The following is a 16,150-nucleotide window of genomic DNA, read 5'->3' as shown; positions in this document are numbered from 1 at the left end:
AGACAAATATTCACTGGCCGGCTTTTTTTTTTGCTAGTAGCCTAGCATGTTTAACTGTCGCCAAACAACAATGATTGAATTCCCACTGTAATATAAAATCAACGCTTTCGTTTTAGCTGTTGTTGCTGAGTTTTTATTTTCCTAAAAGCGGAGTAGAGTTCAGTTGAATTACCCTTTCCGGGGCTAAAAATACTCACTCACCAAATTTGACAGTTCAGCTGCTGGAGCTAACGTTGGCTAGCTAACTCAGACAGCTGTCAGGCTCTGTTAACAGTGTTAGCTGCTAGTTTGGGTAAGTAGCTTCTTGGCTTGTTTTAAATCAAACTGTAATTAAATAATGACTGTGGATAGCTCAACAGATTGTGTTTGTATCAATCTGGCAGTGTTTGCCTGTTGTAGGCCTAACTCTTATTAAATAATAACGTGTAGCTATTATTATAACATGATGTCACTAGTGTAAACAAGAAGTGAATGAAATAAATACAGCTTTCAGACTTTTTTTTTATTATTTCACTAGTTCATTCAGCTAAACTGGTTTACAGAATATCATACTTGCTATCATAGAATACTACTGAGTAAAACTATAATACTTTAAGTCATCTGTGAGCACTGAAACCAATTTTATTGGGGACACAGCAGGTTTTTCCAGTTGTAGGTGTTCCTTTAAATAAGTGTCTCTTGTTTACTTTTTGTTCTTTTAAATCCTTAAAAGAAACTCCTGCATACTGTCCAACTTGCGAACAAAGGATTATTTTTTTCCAACTTTTCAGTACTAACCCTTCATCAGGCAAACGCTGTTGACCATAAATACATTATGAAGCCAGTTATTGTTTAAATGTTAGCATACTTCCAGTTAAATGGACTTTTTCCTGGTATGTATGTATGTGGTAAAGAAGAAAGTAACAACATAACAATCGGGGGAAAACTGTTACAGGGTTTGAAGGGGCAAGGTTTTAAGGTTTTAAAGTGTAAAAATTGCTTTGCTCATCTATTTCTTGAACAGGTGCAAACAGTGTTTAACTGATGAAGGTCTAGTACTGAAACATTGCAAATATATCTCTTTTTTTTGCCATTTGGACAGTGTGCAGGAGTTTGCTTTGAATTTTCTGTTGGATACGTTGCCTTCCAATGCACCAGTCTTGAAAAATACATGTGCGATGCAGTAACGTCCCCCTCATTTTTATATTGCTACTTTCTAAAATGAATTGTGTCAGTACACCTACCAAAAAAAAAGTCAATTTAAAAAGAGATGTGCTTACAATTAAGCAATAAATGGCCGTACAATATACATTTATTGATTATTTCTAAAGCCACATTATGTGCCTAAGATAAACAAAGCCTAGGAACATGTGTAACACTAAGCAGGTAGAGCAGCAAGTTTGTTGGATTCAAGAAGCTGAATGAAATATATGCAAAACAGTGTGCTATTAATGTGCTGTCCTGTGTGAAAGAGTAAGAGTAATGTTGCAAACCTCATTCAGGAACACCTCCAACAGAAACATGGCCGAGGCAGTCGCAAATGTGGCCCGAAGGATAAATGCAACAGTTGAGGAGGGGAAAGATAGTTTGGGTAAGACTCCCCTCATTCCATCTTTTTCATCTGTATCTCACACACACACTTGCTGAGTGAAGAGCGCTGATTTAAGACTGTTGTTATACCACATTTGACCAGCAGGTGGTACCAGTGTCTTAATTTCTCTGCCTACATAATCACGACTAAAAGTTGAAATGTAAAAACTCGTATTGAAATGCCAAAGAGTATATATTGTTGCTATTGAGTATTCACCTTTTTTCATGATCTTTTCTTCTCTGCAGATCTGTCAAACTGCATGCTTGTTTCTTTCCCAGACGGTGTGTTCAAGGTCCTAAGGAGTGTGACAGAAGACATCCGCATTATCACTTTAGCTGACAATGAGATGAAGGCCATCTCCAGCAAGGTCTTTTCAACCTTCACTCAGCTAAGAGGTAGTGGATGATATCATTCAGCAGATGTTTTACTGAAGAAGTCTTTCTTTAAAATGATTGTGTTGACCCTCTGGCTCCATCCTGTATGAAAGAACAGACAAGCAACCCCTCTCTTTACTCTTCTCTTGAACTACCTTGCAGAACTTGACCTGCAGGGCAATGTCCTTACCAAGCTGCCTGACAATGTGAGAGAAATGGAGCACTTGACCAGCATTAATCTGGCAAATAATCGCTTCTCCAGCTTCCCTGATAAACTCACTGAAATAGCTACACTGGAGAGAATTAATTTAGAGGGAAACACCATCAATGGTAATAATGATACACAGTACTAATACTGATAGCTTTTTATACTGTTATATGACTTAATTTAATGTTCATTGTGTTTACTCCTCCAGAGATACCAGTGGAAAAGCTGTCTAACATGCCGGCACTGAAGTGGCTAAATGTAAAGTCGAACCCTTTGGACTCAAACACTCGGTCTGCTCTGCAATCACCCCACAGTTTTGACATATTGACTTCAACATAGTCCTAGAATGTGTGAAGACACTAAAAAAGACTGCATGCTGTGTGCCTTGAATTATTTTAGTTGGATTCCTATGCGTGCCTTAGGGATTAGAGAACATATTAGATGATGAGCCGAAGATATCAAAGCCAGTTCAACTTCAACTTCAACTTTATTGTCCCGTGAGGGAAATTTGCTTTGCATGCAGGTAAAAACATAAAATATAGGGAAGACAATCACACAAGTTTAGATAAAACACTGAAATGGACAAGTGCACAAATACCTTCAAGGACAACTGAAGGCAGAACCATCATTACATTGTAGTGAAAATAGAATGCATCATAACTGTTCACTTTTAAAAAAGTTTACAAAGGACAAGACTTCAGCGATGTTTAGAGGTGGCATCCTACTTGATTCAGACACAAAAAGCTGCAAATGGTGTTTGCAGGTGCAATCTATCTCATTTTTCTTCATCTCTTTCTTAAAATGATTCTGTCTCAGATGAAAGTCTGAAACAATTCCTTATTTATTACTTTTGATAGAATAAAAAAGGATTTTTCAAATAAAGTATATGCCCTGGAAACAATGCAGTCTGGTGTGATTTTTGCTTGAGTTATCCTAAGATGAAAGACTTGGCTTATAGAAGTGTTAATGCTTTACTACAAATTGGAATTGTTTAATAGTTTTTATCAGTCACACATTTTTGCACAAAAAAACATTAATAATCATAATATTTCAGAGGCGTCTCCTGAATATCCTGTTCCTGCACTGAGTACATGAGACCCATTTATCAGCTTACAGACTTAAAAATACAAGAGTAAGAAGTTAATCATCAGATATAAGCAAGTAAAGTTCATTTGATATTTCCCCTTTTTATAGATTGAAGTCTGAAGTGCCAGAGCTAGATTGATTGACAAGTTTTTATTTTCCTTGTAGGGCAATTTTGAGTCCACACAGGCTATTGGCATAAAAATACCCAAATACATACAGTGCTTAACAAATTTATTAGACCACCATCTAAAGTAAGGTTTATGCCCCAGCTGCCCTAAATTAACAGCATTGGTAAAACCAAAATCATTTTTAGTGCTTCTGCAATGGTTAATACACCAATATGTGGAAGTTTTTCAACTGAAATGATATTTTTTATGCAAAAACATTATTATTATCCATGAATTTTCAAATTTACTGATTTACAAAAAACTGAAATTATAGTAAACCTCATTCATGTTTCTTGATTAATATGTCAAATTATAGTTATTTACTTGCATTCCTGAACAGAAAAATGAGTTTTAGTGCTTGAATGTTATGCTTGATTCATTTCTGACTTCTCAGAGAAGCCCAGTGAGCCGGCTCAAATTTGGGTCTAAAAAGGTAAATTCAGTTTGAAATTCCTCATTCCTGTTCAAAATGGTAAAACATGGAGAGCTACCTGAAAATGAAAGAGTCTGCATTAAAGCACTTCATGATGCTGGATGGTCTCTGAGACAGGTGGTCTAATAAATTTGTTAAGCACTGTACATGTAATACATAACTCCTCTTCTTGATAGGCGCTGATAGATGAGACACAAATCATGAATGTACAGTTTGTGTAATGGAAGCAGTGCCTACAGCTTATTTAAAAACCTAACAGCTGATGGAATAAATGAACTCAGATATCTGTTAGTTTTGGCCCTCTTAGCATAAGTAAACCTCCCTACAGCCATGTCTAAATCTGCATGCAGAGAGAGCTGAGGATCTCCCACAATGGCCTTTGCCTTCTGTGTGGTTCTCACTTGAAAAACATGGCTGAGATCATTCAAGTAGGTGCCAACAATCTTTTGGCAAAGTTACAGAACCAACATATAAAAGTTAAGATTGACTCAGTTAAAGATGAGTAAACATTTATCAAGGGGATTTATCCATTTTCTTCTGCTTATCTGGGGTCAGGACATGGTAGAAGTAGGCTAAACAAATCAACCCAGACATCCCCCTCCACAGCAACACTTTCCAACTCCTCCCCCAGGGTCTGCTCCAAGTTGAACATGCCCAAAAGACCTCAAAAGGGAGGCAACCAGGAGGCATCCTGATCAGATGTTGAACCACCTCAACTGGCTACTTTTAATACAAAGGAATAGCCTCCTGGTTCCCTCCAGATGCCTGAACTTCTCACCGTATCCCTAAGGCTGAGCACAGCCACCCTCCTCCCTTTTTGTCGGCAAAAAAGCAGACTGAAATTATTACTCATGTTTTTTAAGAGCCCCAAAAGAGGACGACCCCATACACAAAAATCTGCCAATTTCTATGCAGGAACTCTTAATTCTTAAAGCTTTTGCCTTAGAGTAGGTGTAAGATAAATTGTGTAAATGCAGCTTTTTGACCATTTCTCATTTGAATAAAATGTATTGACAGGACCAGCAAATGCCTGAAACCATCTGGTCCACTGTGGCACACTTAAACTTGACTAGACTAAATTTGTCTTGGATAGATAGCAACATAAATAGTTATCAGCCTCATTATCCCTCCATATACAAATAAGTCTGCAGACTTCACAGTCCCAGGTTCAGAGTATTTTCCTTGAGCTTATCAAGAATTCTATAAATAGCAAATCTGCTAAGTCTGGGTACGATATAAGCTCATGTTTTGGCTCACTCTTTTGAGCTTGTGCAGTTTAAGACACAGAAAAGAAAATATACAGAGTTGCAGCAATATGAAGCAATTAGTAATTTAAAGTTACCCTTCATACACCCACTTTGGGAAATCCTTTTGATTGCTATACCAAATTACCAAATAGATGCAATGATCTTAAAGCCAACAAAGTAGAAAGTCCTCTGCCAAGAGTAATATTTAGTCAGGTGTGAGGCTTAAACGTCACGTGACTCCTCTACTGCCCAGTCTGTGACCTTGTATACTACTGTGCTTGTGCTGACCTCCACTCACCTTTCATCAGAAAGCAAGTAGGATTAAAGAGGAATATTTGTCATTTTCTTTTTGTTTCATGTCATTCTTGTAAGCAGTTCTAAATACTAGGGTCTCTATTTGCAGCATCTTTTCATTTGTGATCACAGTAAGTTTTAGATTGTGTTCCAGTTACATAAGCAGAGCTCATTTTCAAGTAGCCAGCTTCCTTTTAATCCTTCCTACATGATGTAGTAAACTCTTTATTAACAGGATGTACTCATCTTAGGTGTGAATGAGTGCTATAATAAGCATGCATTCAACACAACAAATTTAATGGCACCATGGTGACTACGTTGTGGCTCCCACGAGCCTTTACCAGACTGCCTTGTGTTTATGCCAACCTCTAAAGCCACTTATTCAAACCCTGTCTGTGTGACCTGTTAATGGCTTTTAGCACTTTTTCCATGCCAACAAAGATTTCCCCCAAGACCTTGTACTGCTGTTTTACAGCCGGACTGTTTGGATTTCTGACATCAGCTTAAGATGTTTTTTCTTCAACACTTTTGGTCCAAGTGTTATTAAACACTCTTAAAATATATTGTGACAGCAGCTAGATTATTGTTGTATCATACATTGTTAATTTTACAGACAAGTTACTGCTTTTTGAGAAAATATAGCACAAGCATAACAAATTGTTAGGACAATTACTTCCAACATACAGAGTGTGATGCACATCAAGTTGCTGTGCTTTGCAAAGTTTGCTACAAGTAGCACAGTGATGCACTGACACATCTTAAATTTGTTAAACCACAAATACAAATACAGATATTAGCTTAAAACAAGGAGTCCAAGCATTTTCAATAGTGTCTTTTCAGGAAAGTTAAGGATGACTGGGCCACTTTTATATACTTCACCTAAGGTGTATTAAAGTGGGTAAAAACAATCCAACGTATGCTTATAAATGCTTTGTAATCACATATAGTTAAAGAAACCCGCAACAGCTTTCCATTAATGACTGACAGGACAAATGTCCAATCATTGGCAAGGATTTTGGGATGCAAAATGTGATCTGAATGATATTAATACTGGCAGATATGACAATTTCTGCTGATATTTCCAACTGATATTTTGGCTATAAAAATCTACCTGTACCAACTGTAAATATTGGCCATAGGAACAAATAAGTTTGTGGACTTTAGCCTGGACCAATAGACCACAGTCTTTTTCTTTATTCATGATCATTCCTTATACATACTAAAGTGTAAAGTATGTTTTAAGGACTAATATTTTTTAGTTTGTTCATCCTCAAACTATAAATTGTGTCTTTCAAGGACTGAAGTTTTAGGTCTGAACTACATTTAAATATCGGTATGAATATAAGGTAATCAAAAATTGGTTTAAAATGCAATATGGCCGTCACAGACAGTACAATATTTATGTAACCTGAAAGGTTTTAAAGTACCAGTTTAACACATTCTTTGCAGCAGATGTTATGCTCTATACATTATGAAAACATTCAAGTGTCTTTGTTAAGAATAATTTATAATAATCCTGCTTTGCTTGGATTTGTATGTTTTTCTTTATGAAAACAAGAATGATATTTTAAGTCATTTTCTCCTTCAATATAGTAATTGACATTAAATTTGCAATATAAGCCAAAGTTATTGCAATACATGTTTTTTTAATTATTCATCCCTAGTTTAATTTTTTCTTATACTGTTTGCTGGTTATATTAAGATTGTTTTGTTTTGTTTTTTTGCTTGTGTTTGTTGAATAACACAAAAGAGGAGGACCCAATAAATATTCTCATATTATACTGCAATTGCAATATTGGGTTGAAAAAAATGCAATTTGATTATTTTTGCGAATCATTCAGCCCTAATATCTAGCCAAACCAAGAAAAAATAAATAAACTAGCCAAACCATAAATAAAATATATTATTTCCTTTGGAATATTCTTATACATAATTTAAACAAATTCTTGTAAAACTGAGAAATAAAGTAGCACAGCCTAGTTTTAGATCTAGTAAGTATAATATACCATAATCCATTTTATTTTCAGACAAAAAATGGACAACAAATCTTAGTTTGGACACGTCTGGGTTGAAATATGCGCTACAAATGCAATGTTTCAGAAATATCTTGCCAAAAATAAATAAATGGAAAAAAACTAGTCAAATTATTTACTGAATAATACTTTTAATATTTTAATAATGCTAATGTTATTTATGGATGATAATAATATAAATATATGCTTTATTTCAAAAAGGAAAAAAAAATTAAAACGTGTTGTAGAAAAAGTAAAAAAGAAGTTTGTAGATGCTAACGTTGTAAATCTAAATCTTGCTTATATAGTAGCACCAGCCAGTCATTACTAATCTACTATTTTATTAATTTATAAGCCAAGGATGAATGTCAAAGAGGACACGTAAATAATTTTACACTTCATGTTTCTAAAAATAGCTAAATAAGTATGTTACCAAATAGTTGGAGTGAAACTACAGAGATAAGAAGGAGGCACGCTAGGTAATCCTGCTTTGTTAATTGGTTTACTGCTAACACCAGTCAGCCCCATCTGTTTTTGCCTGAAAAGGGCCCTCAAAGGCCTCCGAGGGTGGCATGAGGGAAATGAAAACAAATCACTTAGCACGCAATGAGGGTGCAAACTTCATATCCACGCCATTCAAAGCTTCGCGGAGAAGTTAAAATAATTAAGGATACGTTGTTGAATCTTATTCAGCGCTCGTTTCATGGGCAGGTTTAGTTAGTTAGCTTCACGTGCTAATTGAAACACAACAGTGGTGGATACAAAGGCTAGCATGGCTGCATCGTCTGTCCATACTGCACTCCTGTTGTTGTCACTTTCAGGCAGGTGTCAGCTCTTTAACCTGGCTTAAGTAGTGCGCATGCTCGCTCTTCCTACCTCAATGACTGCTGCCAGTCAGGAGCTTCTTAGTTCCATGAATTAGTGCTTGGACCGCAGAGGGAGACTCTGAAACAGCAGACATGAGCTTTACAATCGAGGAGAGGGGCAGGCCAAACACTCAGGACTACAGGGTGTTTTTCAGTAAGAACCACTCTCTAATTATTGTCACTGATGAATTTGCCTCTTATGTTTTGCATGTGTGCTCTTTTAGCTTGTTTAGCATTAACTTCAGTTTTGACAGGTAAATGTATCGTCAGAGTTTTCAGTTCCTATTAGAGTAACAATTTTGTATGTGATTGAAACATGCATTGTTCCTTTTTGTAGAAAACTCTGCAGGTGAATACATCTCTCCATTCCATGACATACCTGTGTATGCTAATGAAGCAGAGGTGAGCATCACAGTAAATACTGAAACTTTTGCTCAGAATCAGATCTGTTTTCTGATTTTGTACCTTATAATGAGTACAAAAAGCTGCACCCTAACCATGCTCCTTACCTTCTATCACAGGTTATGATTTACCTATCATTGTAGTTTTTTTTAACTTGTATTTACTAAAGGTGAATAAATTGAGTCCCTTTGGGCTGTATGGAGGAATCCGAAATACTTTCTATGCTTTAGCCCTGCAATTGTGGCAGTTTTTCTTCAGGGGACTTTCTCCAACAGTAGCAATTTTCAAGTTGTCTTCAGTGGTGGACATTGCACCACCTGGGGGTAATAGAGTGTGTGTGTTTAACTTATTAAAGTCAGTAAATTCTACCTTAAGCTCTCACAGAATATGGCACAGTAGAGCCGCTAGTATTACTGGTACATACAAATGGCGTCAAGGCTCAAGAGAGTCCATTAAGTGCCTCTATGTTGGATGTAGTTTTTTTGCAGAGAGATACAACTCCTGTCCCACCACTAGCTCAGCTACTTTTACTGTTAGAATATTCCATTGCTAATAAATTATTTTTTTTTAAACTGGTAACTTTTTTATATCAACTCTTCTGCACAGCTTCATTATTGTTTAGTGACTGTTTTTCAGTCTATGATCCTTGCCATTTGTTTCTGAAAAAATGAAACACAGGCCTTTTAAATTGGTTTGACAAAATAATTTTTTGCTACTAGAGGTGGCAAAAGTACATGACTTCAGTACTGAAGTAAAAGTACAGTTAAAGTTTACTTAATTAAAAGTACTGATCTATAAATCTACTCTTGAAATCTGTGGCAGGGTGGGGCTCTTGCAAGAGCAAAGCACAGAGTCAACATCATAGTAAGGCAATGCATACTGATGAAGAACATGCATGATGCGTCTTTTGTGAGCACATAAAGCTGCTGGCAAAAATTCTAACTCAGTGGATAACTTCACTCATGGTGCAACTGTGTCTCGCATAAAAAACAACAATCCAGCAGAAACATGAGCAAAGAAATTCCAACAGGAATCACTGTACAACAAGCAACATCCAAACACATCCAAACGCTCAGTCTAAGCGCATGATGGGAACTCTGCCCATACATCCCCCAGATTTGAGATAGCAGTGGGCAGAGCTTATATCATTGGATTCTAGAGTAGAACTAACTCTGATAGTTCAACGCTGACCAATAACTCCGAGCCTGAAGACCATTTCACTCAGAATGGACTTAAAATCAACTCTGAAATGTTTAACTCTGAGATTTCAGCATTACAGTTTTTGCTGTTTTGGGATATGATGTGGAATCATTCTCTCACAATGGGCTACTGTGTAGTCATGGAGGTGGAAAAAAGTACAAGAATATTGTAATTACAGTAATATGAGTAAATGTGATAAGATACTTTCCACTCCTGATTGCTGCACCCCTTCTCAACCAGCAAGGGTGCTAGATATATTCAGCTTATTAAGGTTTTGTAAAGGAAACGTATTGATTTAAAAGTAACTCTTTAATTCAAGATTTATTAAAACAAATCAATTGTATTTGCTCAGAAATAAACTTCAAATTATAAAAAAATAGAGAACCATAAAATATCTTGATAAAATCATCAGAAATGCACGACACTGTGGGCATTATATGAGTATGATATCAGCAGATATTAGCCAAAAAGTCAATCATCGGTTTTACAGATATAAAATTTCTACTATTTATTGCCAATATATCGAGTTTTAGGCAGGACCAACAGACCTACGTCACCTCAACAGTCTTTCTCTTTGTTCATCCTTATTCCTTAAACTTCAGAGTGGGTTTTAAGGACTGCACTTTCAGGCCTGAAGTACATAAATAATCACTGATATCAATCATTCAAGTTTTATCTGTATAGCATCAATTCATAACTGAAGTTATCACAAGATTTTTTACAAAGAGGGCACGTCTACACTGTACTCTTTGATATATTATGATAAAGACCCAATATTAATCACCATATATATGGATTCTGGTATCAACTAAGATGAATTTGTAAATATCCCTACATCAAATACTGGCAAAATATTGTGCATCCCTTGAAGTCATATTGTGAACGCAAAAGATTAGATGGATAATGAGTTTCACTGAAAGGTTTGTAAACACATAGCTAAAACTGATTTCTTTTTTTGGTTTTACAAAGCTGTATTTTCTAATCATTTTTCAGAATATTTTCCATGCTGTTGTTGAGGTTCCAAGATGGATGAATGCAAAGATGGAGGTACGTTATTATGTATTTTTATATAATATGTTTATGCGTGTTGCCTTACTCTGGGTGTGTCATTACTTAAGGGGCCACATGAGGGGGTCAGTGTGTCAATGAGCATCTCGGCCTATGTACTGACTATTTACAGTATTTGTTATTGTCTTTGACATTTCCTGTTTACTATTTGTAAATATATGTATGGACTGGATAGACTGCAAAAACTGAATTGTCCTTTGGGATGAATAAAGTTGTCCAACTCTGCATCTGAGTGTTCCCTCCTTGTATAAAATTGAATTACAAAATATTCCTATTTAACTGTACACTAATAGTTAGAATGGATATTGGCAGTTATGTGGTTTTGCATTGCTTTTTATGCAGTAGTGATGTTTTCTCATACCACAATAATGATAAGTCGCTAAAATGATTTTATGCTTTTATTAATTATGCTTTTTATGAATGACGTTGATGTTTCTTTTTGCATCAGTTTATTATTAATGACACAAGATAATATAAATGTGTTGTCTGTTCATCAGATTGCCACTAAAGATCCTCTCAATCCACTGAAACAAGATATGAAGAAGGGAAATCTTCGATATGTAGCAAATGTTTTCCCTCATAAAGGCTACATCTGGAATTATGGCGCTATTCCACAGGCAAGTCAAAATCCAACCATACATGAAATACAGAAAAATATGTGCCTCCTACATCAAACATGTTTCTCCTTTTACAGACATGGGAAGACCCCAACCACAAGGACAGCGATACAGGCTGCTGTGGAGACAACGATCCTATTGATATATGTGACATAGGAAACAAGGTACTGGAACGACTGACTACAAGCTTTGAGGGGGCAGATTCTATTACATTATTAATGAGTCTTTGGTTTTCAGGTGTGTTCGCGTGGAGAAATAATCAAAGTAAAAGTGTTGGGAACTCTGGCTTTGATCGATGAGGGAGAAACAGACTGGAAGGTCATTGTGATCAATACAGAGGACCCTGAAGCGGACGACTTTAATGGTATGACTAAACCTGCAATGTATGGAGTCTTATGAGTGCCAAAAAGGACAATAATTCTTTTCAGGGAAAAAATACAAATCAAAGAAACAAATTTGGAAATCAATATATATGAATATATAAAAGTTAAAAGGCAGGTCATTGTTAAATGGTTATATTTTTTCATCTGTTTATTTATCTAAATGTTGTATTTAAATGTATTTATAATTTGAAATCCCCTTTAAAAAGTTTCTTCTTTTATTCAGTTACTCAGTTTTTTATATTTTAGCCTATCTTTTAAGAATAGAGTCAATTTTTTTCTTACATATACTTTAAGGCTTTTTCTGCCTGCATGTATTGAGGAGAAAAGAATTCAAAACAGGGATGAGAGAGTGTGGGAGAGACGTGTGGGAAAGGAGCTGCAGGGGGGACTTGAACCTGGGCCACCATGGGGTGTGACCTAACCACCAGGCCATCTGTGCACCCCAAAATAAAGTCAAATTAAGTGAACATTGTCTGCTTAGGTTCTCATTCATCCAGGTCATGGTTATCCAAATCTTCATGAAAGAGGCAACTGGACTTGATTGAGGTTCTTCAAGACGTTTCACCTCTCAAAGTCTAGTTTCCCCCTTCATGAATATTTGGATAAGTGAATATTTTCCCCCTAGATTTAAAGAGTAAGTAATCCCCTGGGCCATTTTTAGCTAAAAACCTACTAATATGGACATTTAGTGACATTTTGATCAATTAAGATCCAAATCTTGACATTTGGGTACAAAATATGCAAATTCTTTATATACTGTATTATTAGAAATAGGCACAGTGACTGCCCTCTACAGGTTGAAACCATGCTACTGCAAATTGGTATATCTAGTGATCTGGCCTGCTTTCATCACCTTTGAGCTCAAGAATGATCGTCCACTCTTTTGGCAGCTCTGATTCGTCTTGTTAAAATTTCCTCATTTAAAACTGTGGTGAAAAAAATGACATTTAAGTTCAGTTTTAGCAACTTACAGCTGAAAATCACAGGTAGCAGCAAGCTCTGCCAATCAGAGACATCTCTATGTTGTCTTATTTCTCCTCCCCTTGCAGCCCTGTTCTGAAGCATTTTTGGAAATTCTAAAGGAGGTGCACCTCAGCCAAACATTGGGGTTTAGTAGCTTTTCAACTTTCATAACATATTTTTTCACCTTTTTATTTTACTGGCTTATTTTATAGAAACATTCTTCTCTTTTATTTCTGCATGTATTGCCCCATTCTTATAAGGACTTATTTTGAAAATGGCATTATTGAGACTCCGTACAATAGAATCTGCTGGCACTACTGTAAAAAATGCCCTCAGTTACAGAAGCTATTCTGACATTTAGTTTTCTGTTTTTTTATTGCAGATATCGATGATGTGAGACGACTAAAGCCTGGGTACCTGGAGGCAACTTTTGATTGGTTCAAAAGATACAAGGTCCCAGATGGGAAACCAGAAAACCAGTTTGCTTTCAATGGAGAGTTCAAGAACAGGGTACACCTTTTCAACTCTTAAACAATGTATTTGTGCTTTATTCCAAAATGTAGCTGCATGCTTCTAATCCTGACAGTGCTATGGTAACAGTTTTTAGTGTCTTATTTGTTACATCAAACATGGAAAATTGAAATAATAAGCTAATTTAAAAATGAGAACATTTTGAGCACTTTGTCTATGAGGTAAATTTGTCTTTCTTATCTGAGAACTGTGTTTTGGCAGGATTTTGCAATTGAAACAGTCAAGAGCACCCATGAGTTTTGGAAGGCACTAATATCAAAGAAGACCAACGCTGGCGAGTTAAACTGGTGTGTTTATGGTTAAAAATTCAACTTCTACTTTGATCTAGATCAGTGGTTCTCAACTGGTCCTCATTTAAAACCCACCACCACCCCCTTAATGGGAAATTGCAATCCAAATTTCAAAAACATTTTCAACCACTCAAGTTTATATATTGAAAAATATGGCAATTTGAATATTTGATGGAGCAAATGCGATTGAACAAAGGGAATAATTAAAATTGTTTAAAAGCTCCTCATTACACAGGCCTTGTGAAGGCATGCATACATATTTATTCGAATCTGTATTCTGTCATAACGCAAATTCTGTTGTTTTCCAAAGTCCTTAAGAAGTTATCACTTTATCAAGAGAAAACCAACTTTGTTATCCCAAGATAGTGAGATACATAAGCTGAGAAAACATCCTAAATTATAATCAAAGAAACTGGATGTATGTCTGCTTAGGGTGTCTGTACATCATGGACAGTTTGCCATATGTTTTTTCAAGGCACACATTTTGCAATAAACTGAAAACAGTTTTCTTGACTCCAACACAGCAGTTGAGATCCCCTGATCTAGCTGACAAGTGCAATGATTAATATTTCCCTGCTTTCTGCCAATCAAATAGTGACATTTTAAATAATGAAATGCCTTTCATGTCCCTCAGAATCCAAATGTTTTTAAGGCTCAATTTCTGTTGTTTGTATCTTGTATCAGCATGAACACCAGTGTCTCAGACAGCCCATTCTGCTGCTCTGCAGGAGACGCAGAGGCTGTGGTTAAGTCGGTGAGTCTATTTTATTTTTAATTTCATATTAACAGCTTGACATTTAATAAAGCTGTTGTTTTGCCTGTTTAACAGAATGTTCTTTAAAGTGGCAAGGCCTCAAACAGTAGAAGATTAGTATAAGAAGACAGACAAATGCTCGAAGCATTTATACTTTTTCCAAAACATGATTTAATGGCTTTCTTTCAATAGAAACCAGCCCTTACACATAACTACTCTCTTGATTGTAGCCCAGCTGTTTAGCTGTATTCCTTGTGACCCTCAAGGAGCATTTGCTCAGAGAAAAAACACTATTTGATTTTTTTCTTACAGGCTTGTGATTTTGGAGCTGAAGATCCCATTCCAAGTTCAGGTGGGTATTTTTTCACACATTTCTTGAACACAGATCTGATATCTTCTTATTCTACCAGGATGGGAAGTTAGCACCAGCCAAATACAGTTTAATTTGCTCAGCCACTGGGGCAGTGTAACACAATGATTTTGATGATAAACAGCATAAATTGCGTCCCAGTTTTCTGCTTGTTCCTACTGACTTCATTGTCAGAACTAAGCAGACCGTCTTGCTCACTGACCAAAAAGCTCTGCCTTCTCCCCCTTGTGTGAGAGACGCTGTCAAATGTTTACAGTTGGCTGTGTGCTGGGATGGTTTGACTCAATATCATATGAATAGTCCTGCAAGTGGTGTATCTGTTAAAAGGTCTTTGAACAAATGTTTGCAGGATTGTAGGAATCTTGCACAAAATATTTAATTTTCACAAGCCTGACACTCATAATGCAGGAAATGCAGCTGAAAATTTTCTCTTTTTTGAGTAGCCTTTCACTTGAGTACTTTTAGACTTGTATATCATACCTCATTACATTGTATTGTTCTTTAAATAAAGTGGCTGGCAAAAGAAAATGTGAGTGGCTGGCAGATTTTTAAAACCAACATCCACAGTGGGAGGTGGGCAATAAAGTTAATTTGCAACCCTGTCTACTGAGACTACACGTAATTGATTGTTGTTGTTTTTTCAGTTGATAAATGGTTCTACTATGAGAAGTAAGAAGAAAACCCCGAAGCACTTCCTTCATCTGATTTGACCTATATCAGATTACTGCAACTTAATGGACTCATTCATACTTTGTGCCCAATCTAATGGCATTTTGTTCCTGTTTTCTGTGGATGTCTGGTTGTTTTTGCTGTCTAAATCTGCTTGTTGTTTTATGTGTCACTTCAATGTTATATTTATTTTAGTGTTGGAAGACTTTTATTTCAATACTGAGAGATCATTACAATAAAAATACAAAATCCCCAGATATTGTGAATTTCATTAACTTTATTGTAGCTATTACATGGGTTTCTGTGTAATGTGTTCAACACAAAATGGTGTTTATGCTATTTAAAAAAGCTGGTCAATGTAGTCTGCTGCGGTGCATTTTAAGCTACCATAAAGTTAACTTATATTTTTCAACGACTCTGTCATAGTTTTTCATTAGGTTAGGTTTTTGTTCGTTTTTGTGTTCTATTTATTTATTTTGCTTATTTTAGCTTAGGTAAGGTTGGTTATTATCACAGTGGGATTTCTTAAATGTGCTTTAGAGAGGGGTCTTAAAATACCCTATGAACGACTATACTGCCGTCAGGAAGAGGGCGCTACTGCAGCTGCTAAATGCTGAATTGTATAACACGAAGAAAAGCAAAGCGG

General features: G+C 36.1%; 2 protein-coding genes across 3 annotated transcripts; both read left to right on the top strand.

Moving 5' to 3' along the window:
* Positions 1–9: 9 nt before the first annotated feature.
* lrrc20 (leucine rich repeat containing 20) lies at positions 10–3,042 on the top strand. Of its 2 annotated transcripts, none has more exons than XM_041816025.1 (5): positions 10–292; positions 1,482–1,570; positions 1,849–1,965; positions 2,107–2,274; positions 2,361–3,042. In XM_041816025.1, exons 2-5 carry the CDS (start codon positions 1,501–1,503, stop codon positions 2,489–2,491), a joined length of 486 nt encoding a protein of 161 aa, XP_041671959.1. In that variant the 5' UTR covers positions 10–292; positions 1,482–1,500; the 3' UTR covers positions 2,492–3,042. The 2 variants fall into 2 exon arrangements, with proteins under 2 accessions (XP_041671959.1, XP_041671958.1); XM_041816024.1 differs by having other exon boundaries at positions 1,816–1,965.
* Positions 3,043–8,132: 5,090 nt separating this feature from the next.
* On the top strand, positions 8,133–15,751 carry ppa1a (inorganic pyrophosphatase 1a). Its single transcript, XM_041815967.1, has 11 exons — positions 8,133–8,411; positions 8,595–8,659; positions 10,853–10,906; positions 11,425–11,544; positions 11,622–11,708; positions 11,782–11,908; positions 13,273–13,400; positions 13,623–13,708; positions 14,396–14,465; positions 14,778–14,817; positions 15,480–15,751. Exons 1-11 carry the CDS (start codon positions 8,351–8,353, stop codon positions 15,506–15,508), a joined length of 867 nt encoding a protein of 288 aa, XP_041671901.1. The 5' UTR covers positions 8,133–8,350; the 3' UTR covers positions 15,509–15,751.
* The last annotated feature ends 399 nt before the right edge of the window (positions 15,752–16,150 follow it).

Source organism: Cheilinus undulatus, linkage group 20 (assembly GCF_018320785.1).
Source record: "Cheilinus undulatus linkage group 20, ASM1832078v1, whole genome shotgun sequence".
Taxonomy (NCBI): domain Eukaryota; kingdom Metazoa; phylum Chordata; class Actinopteri; order Labriformes; family Labridae; genus Cheilinus; species Cheilinus undulatus.
The sequence above is the reverse complement of the archived record's forward strand: the minus strand, read 5'-3'. Positions and strand labels throughout refer to the sequence as shown.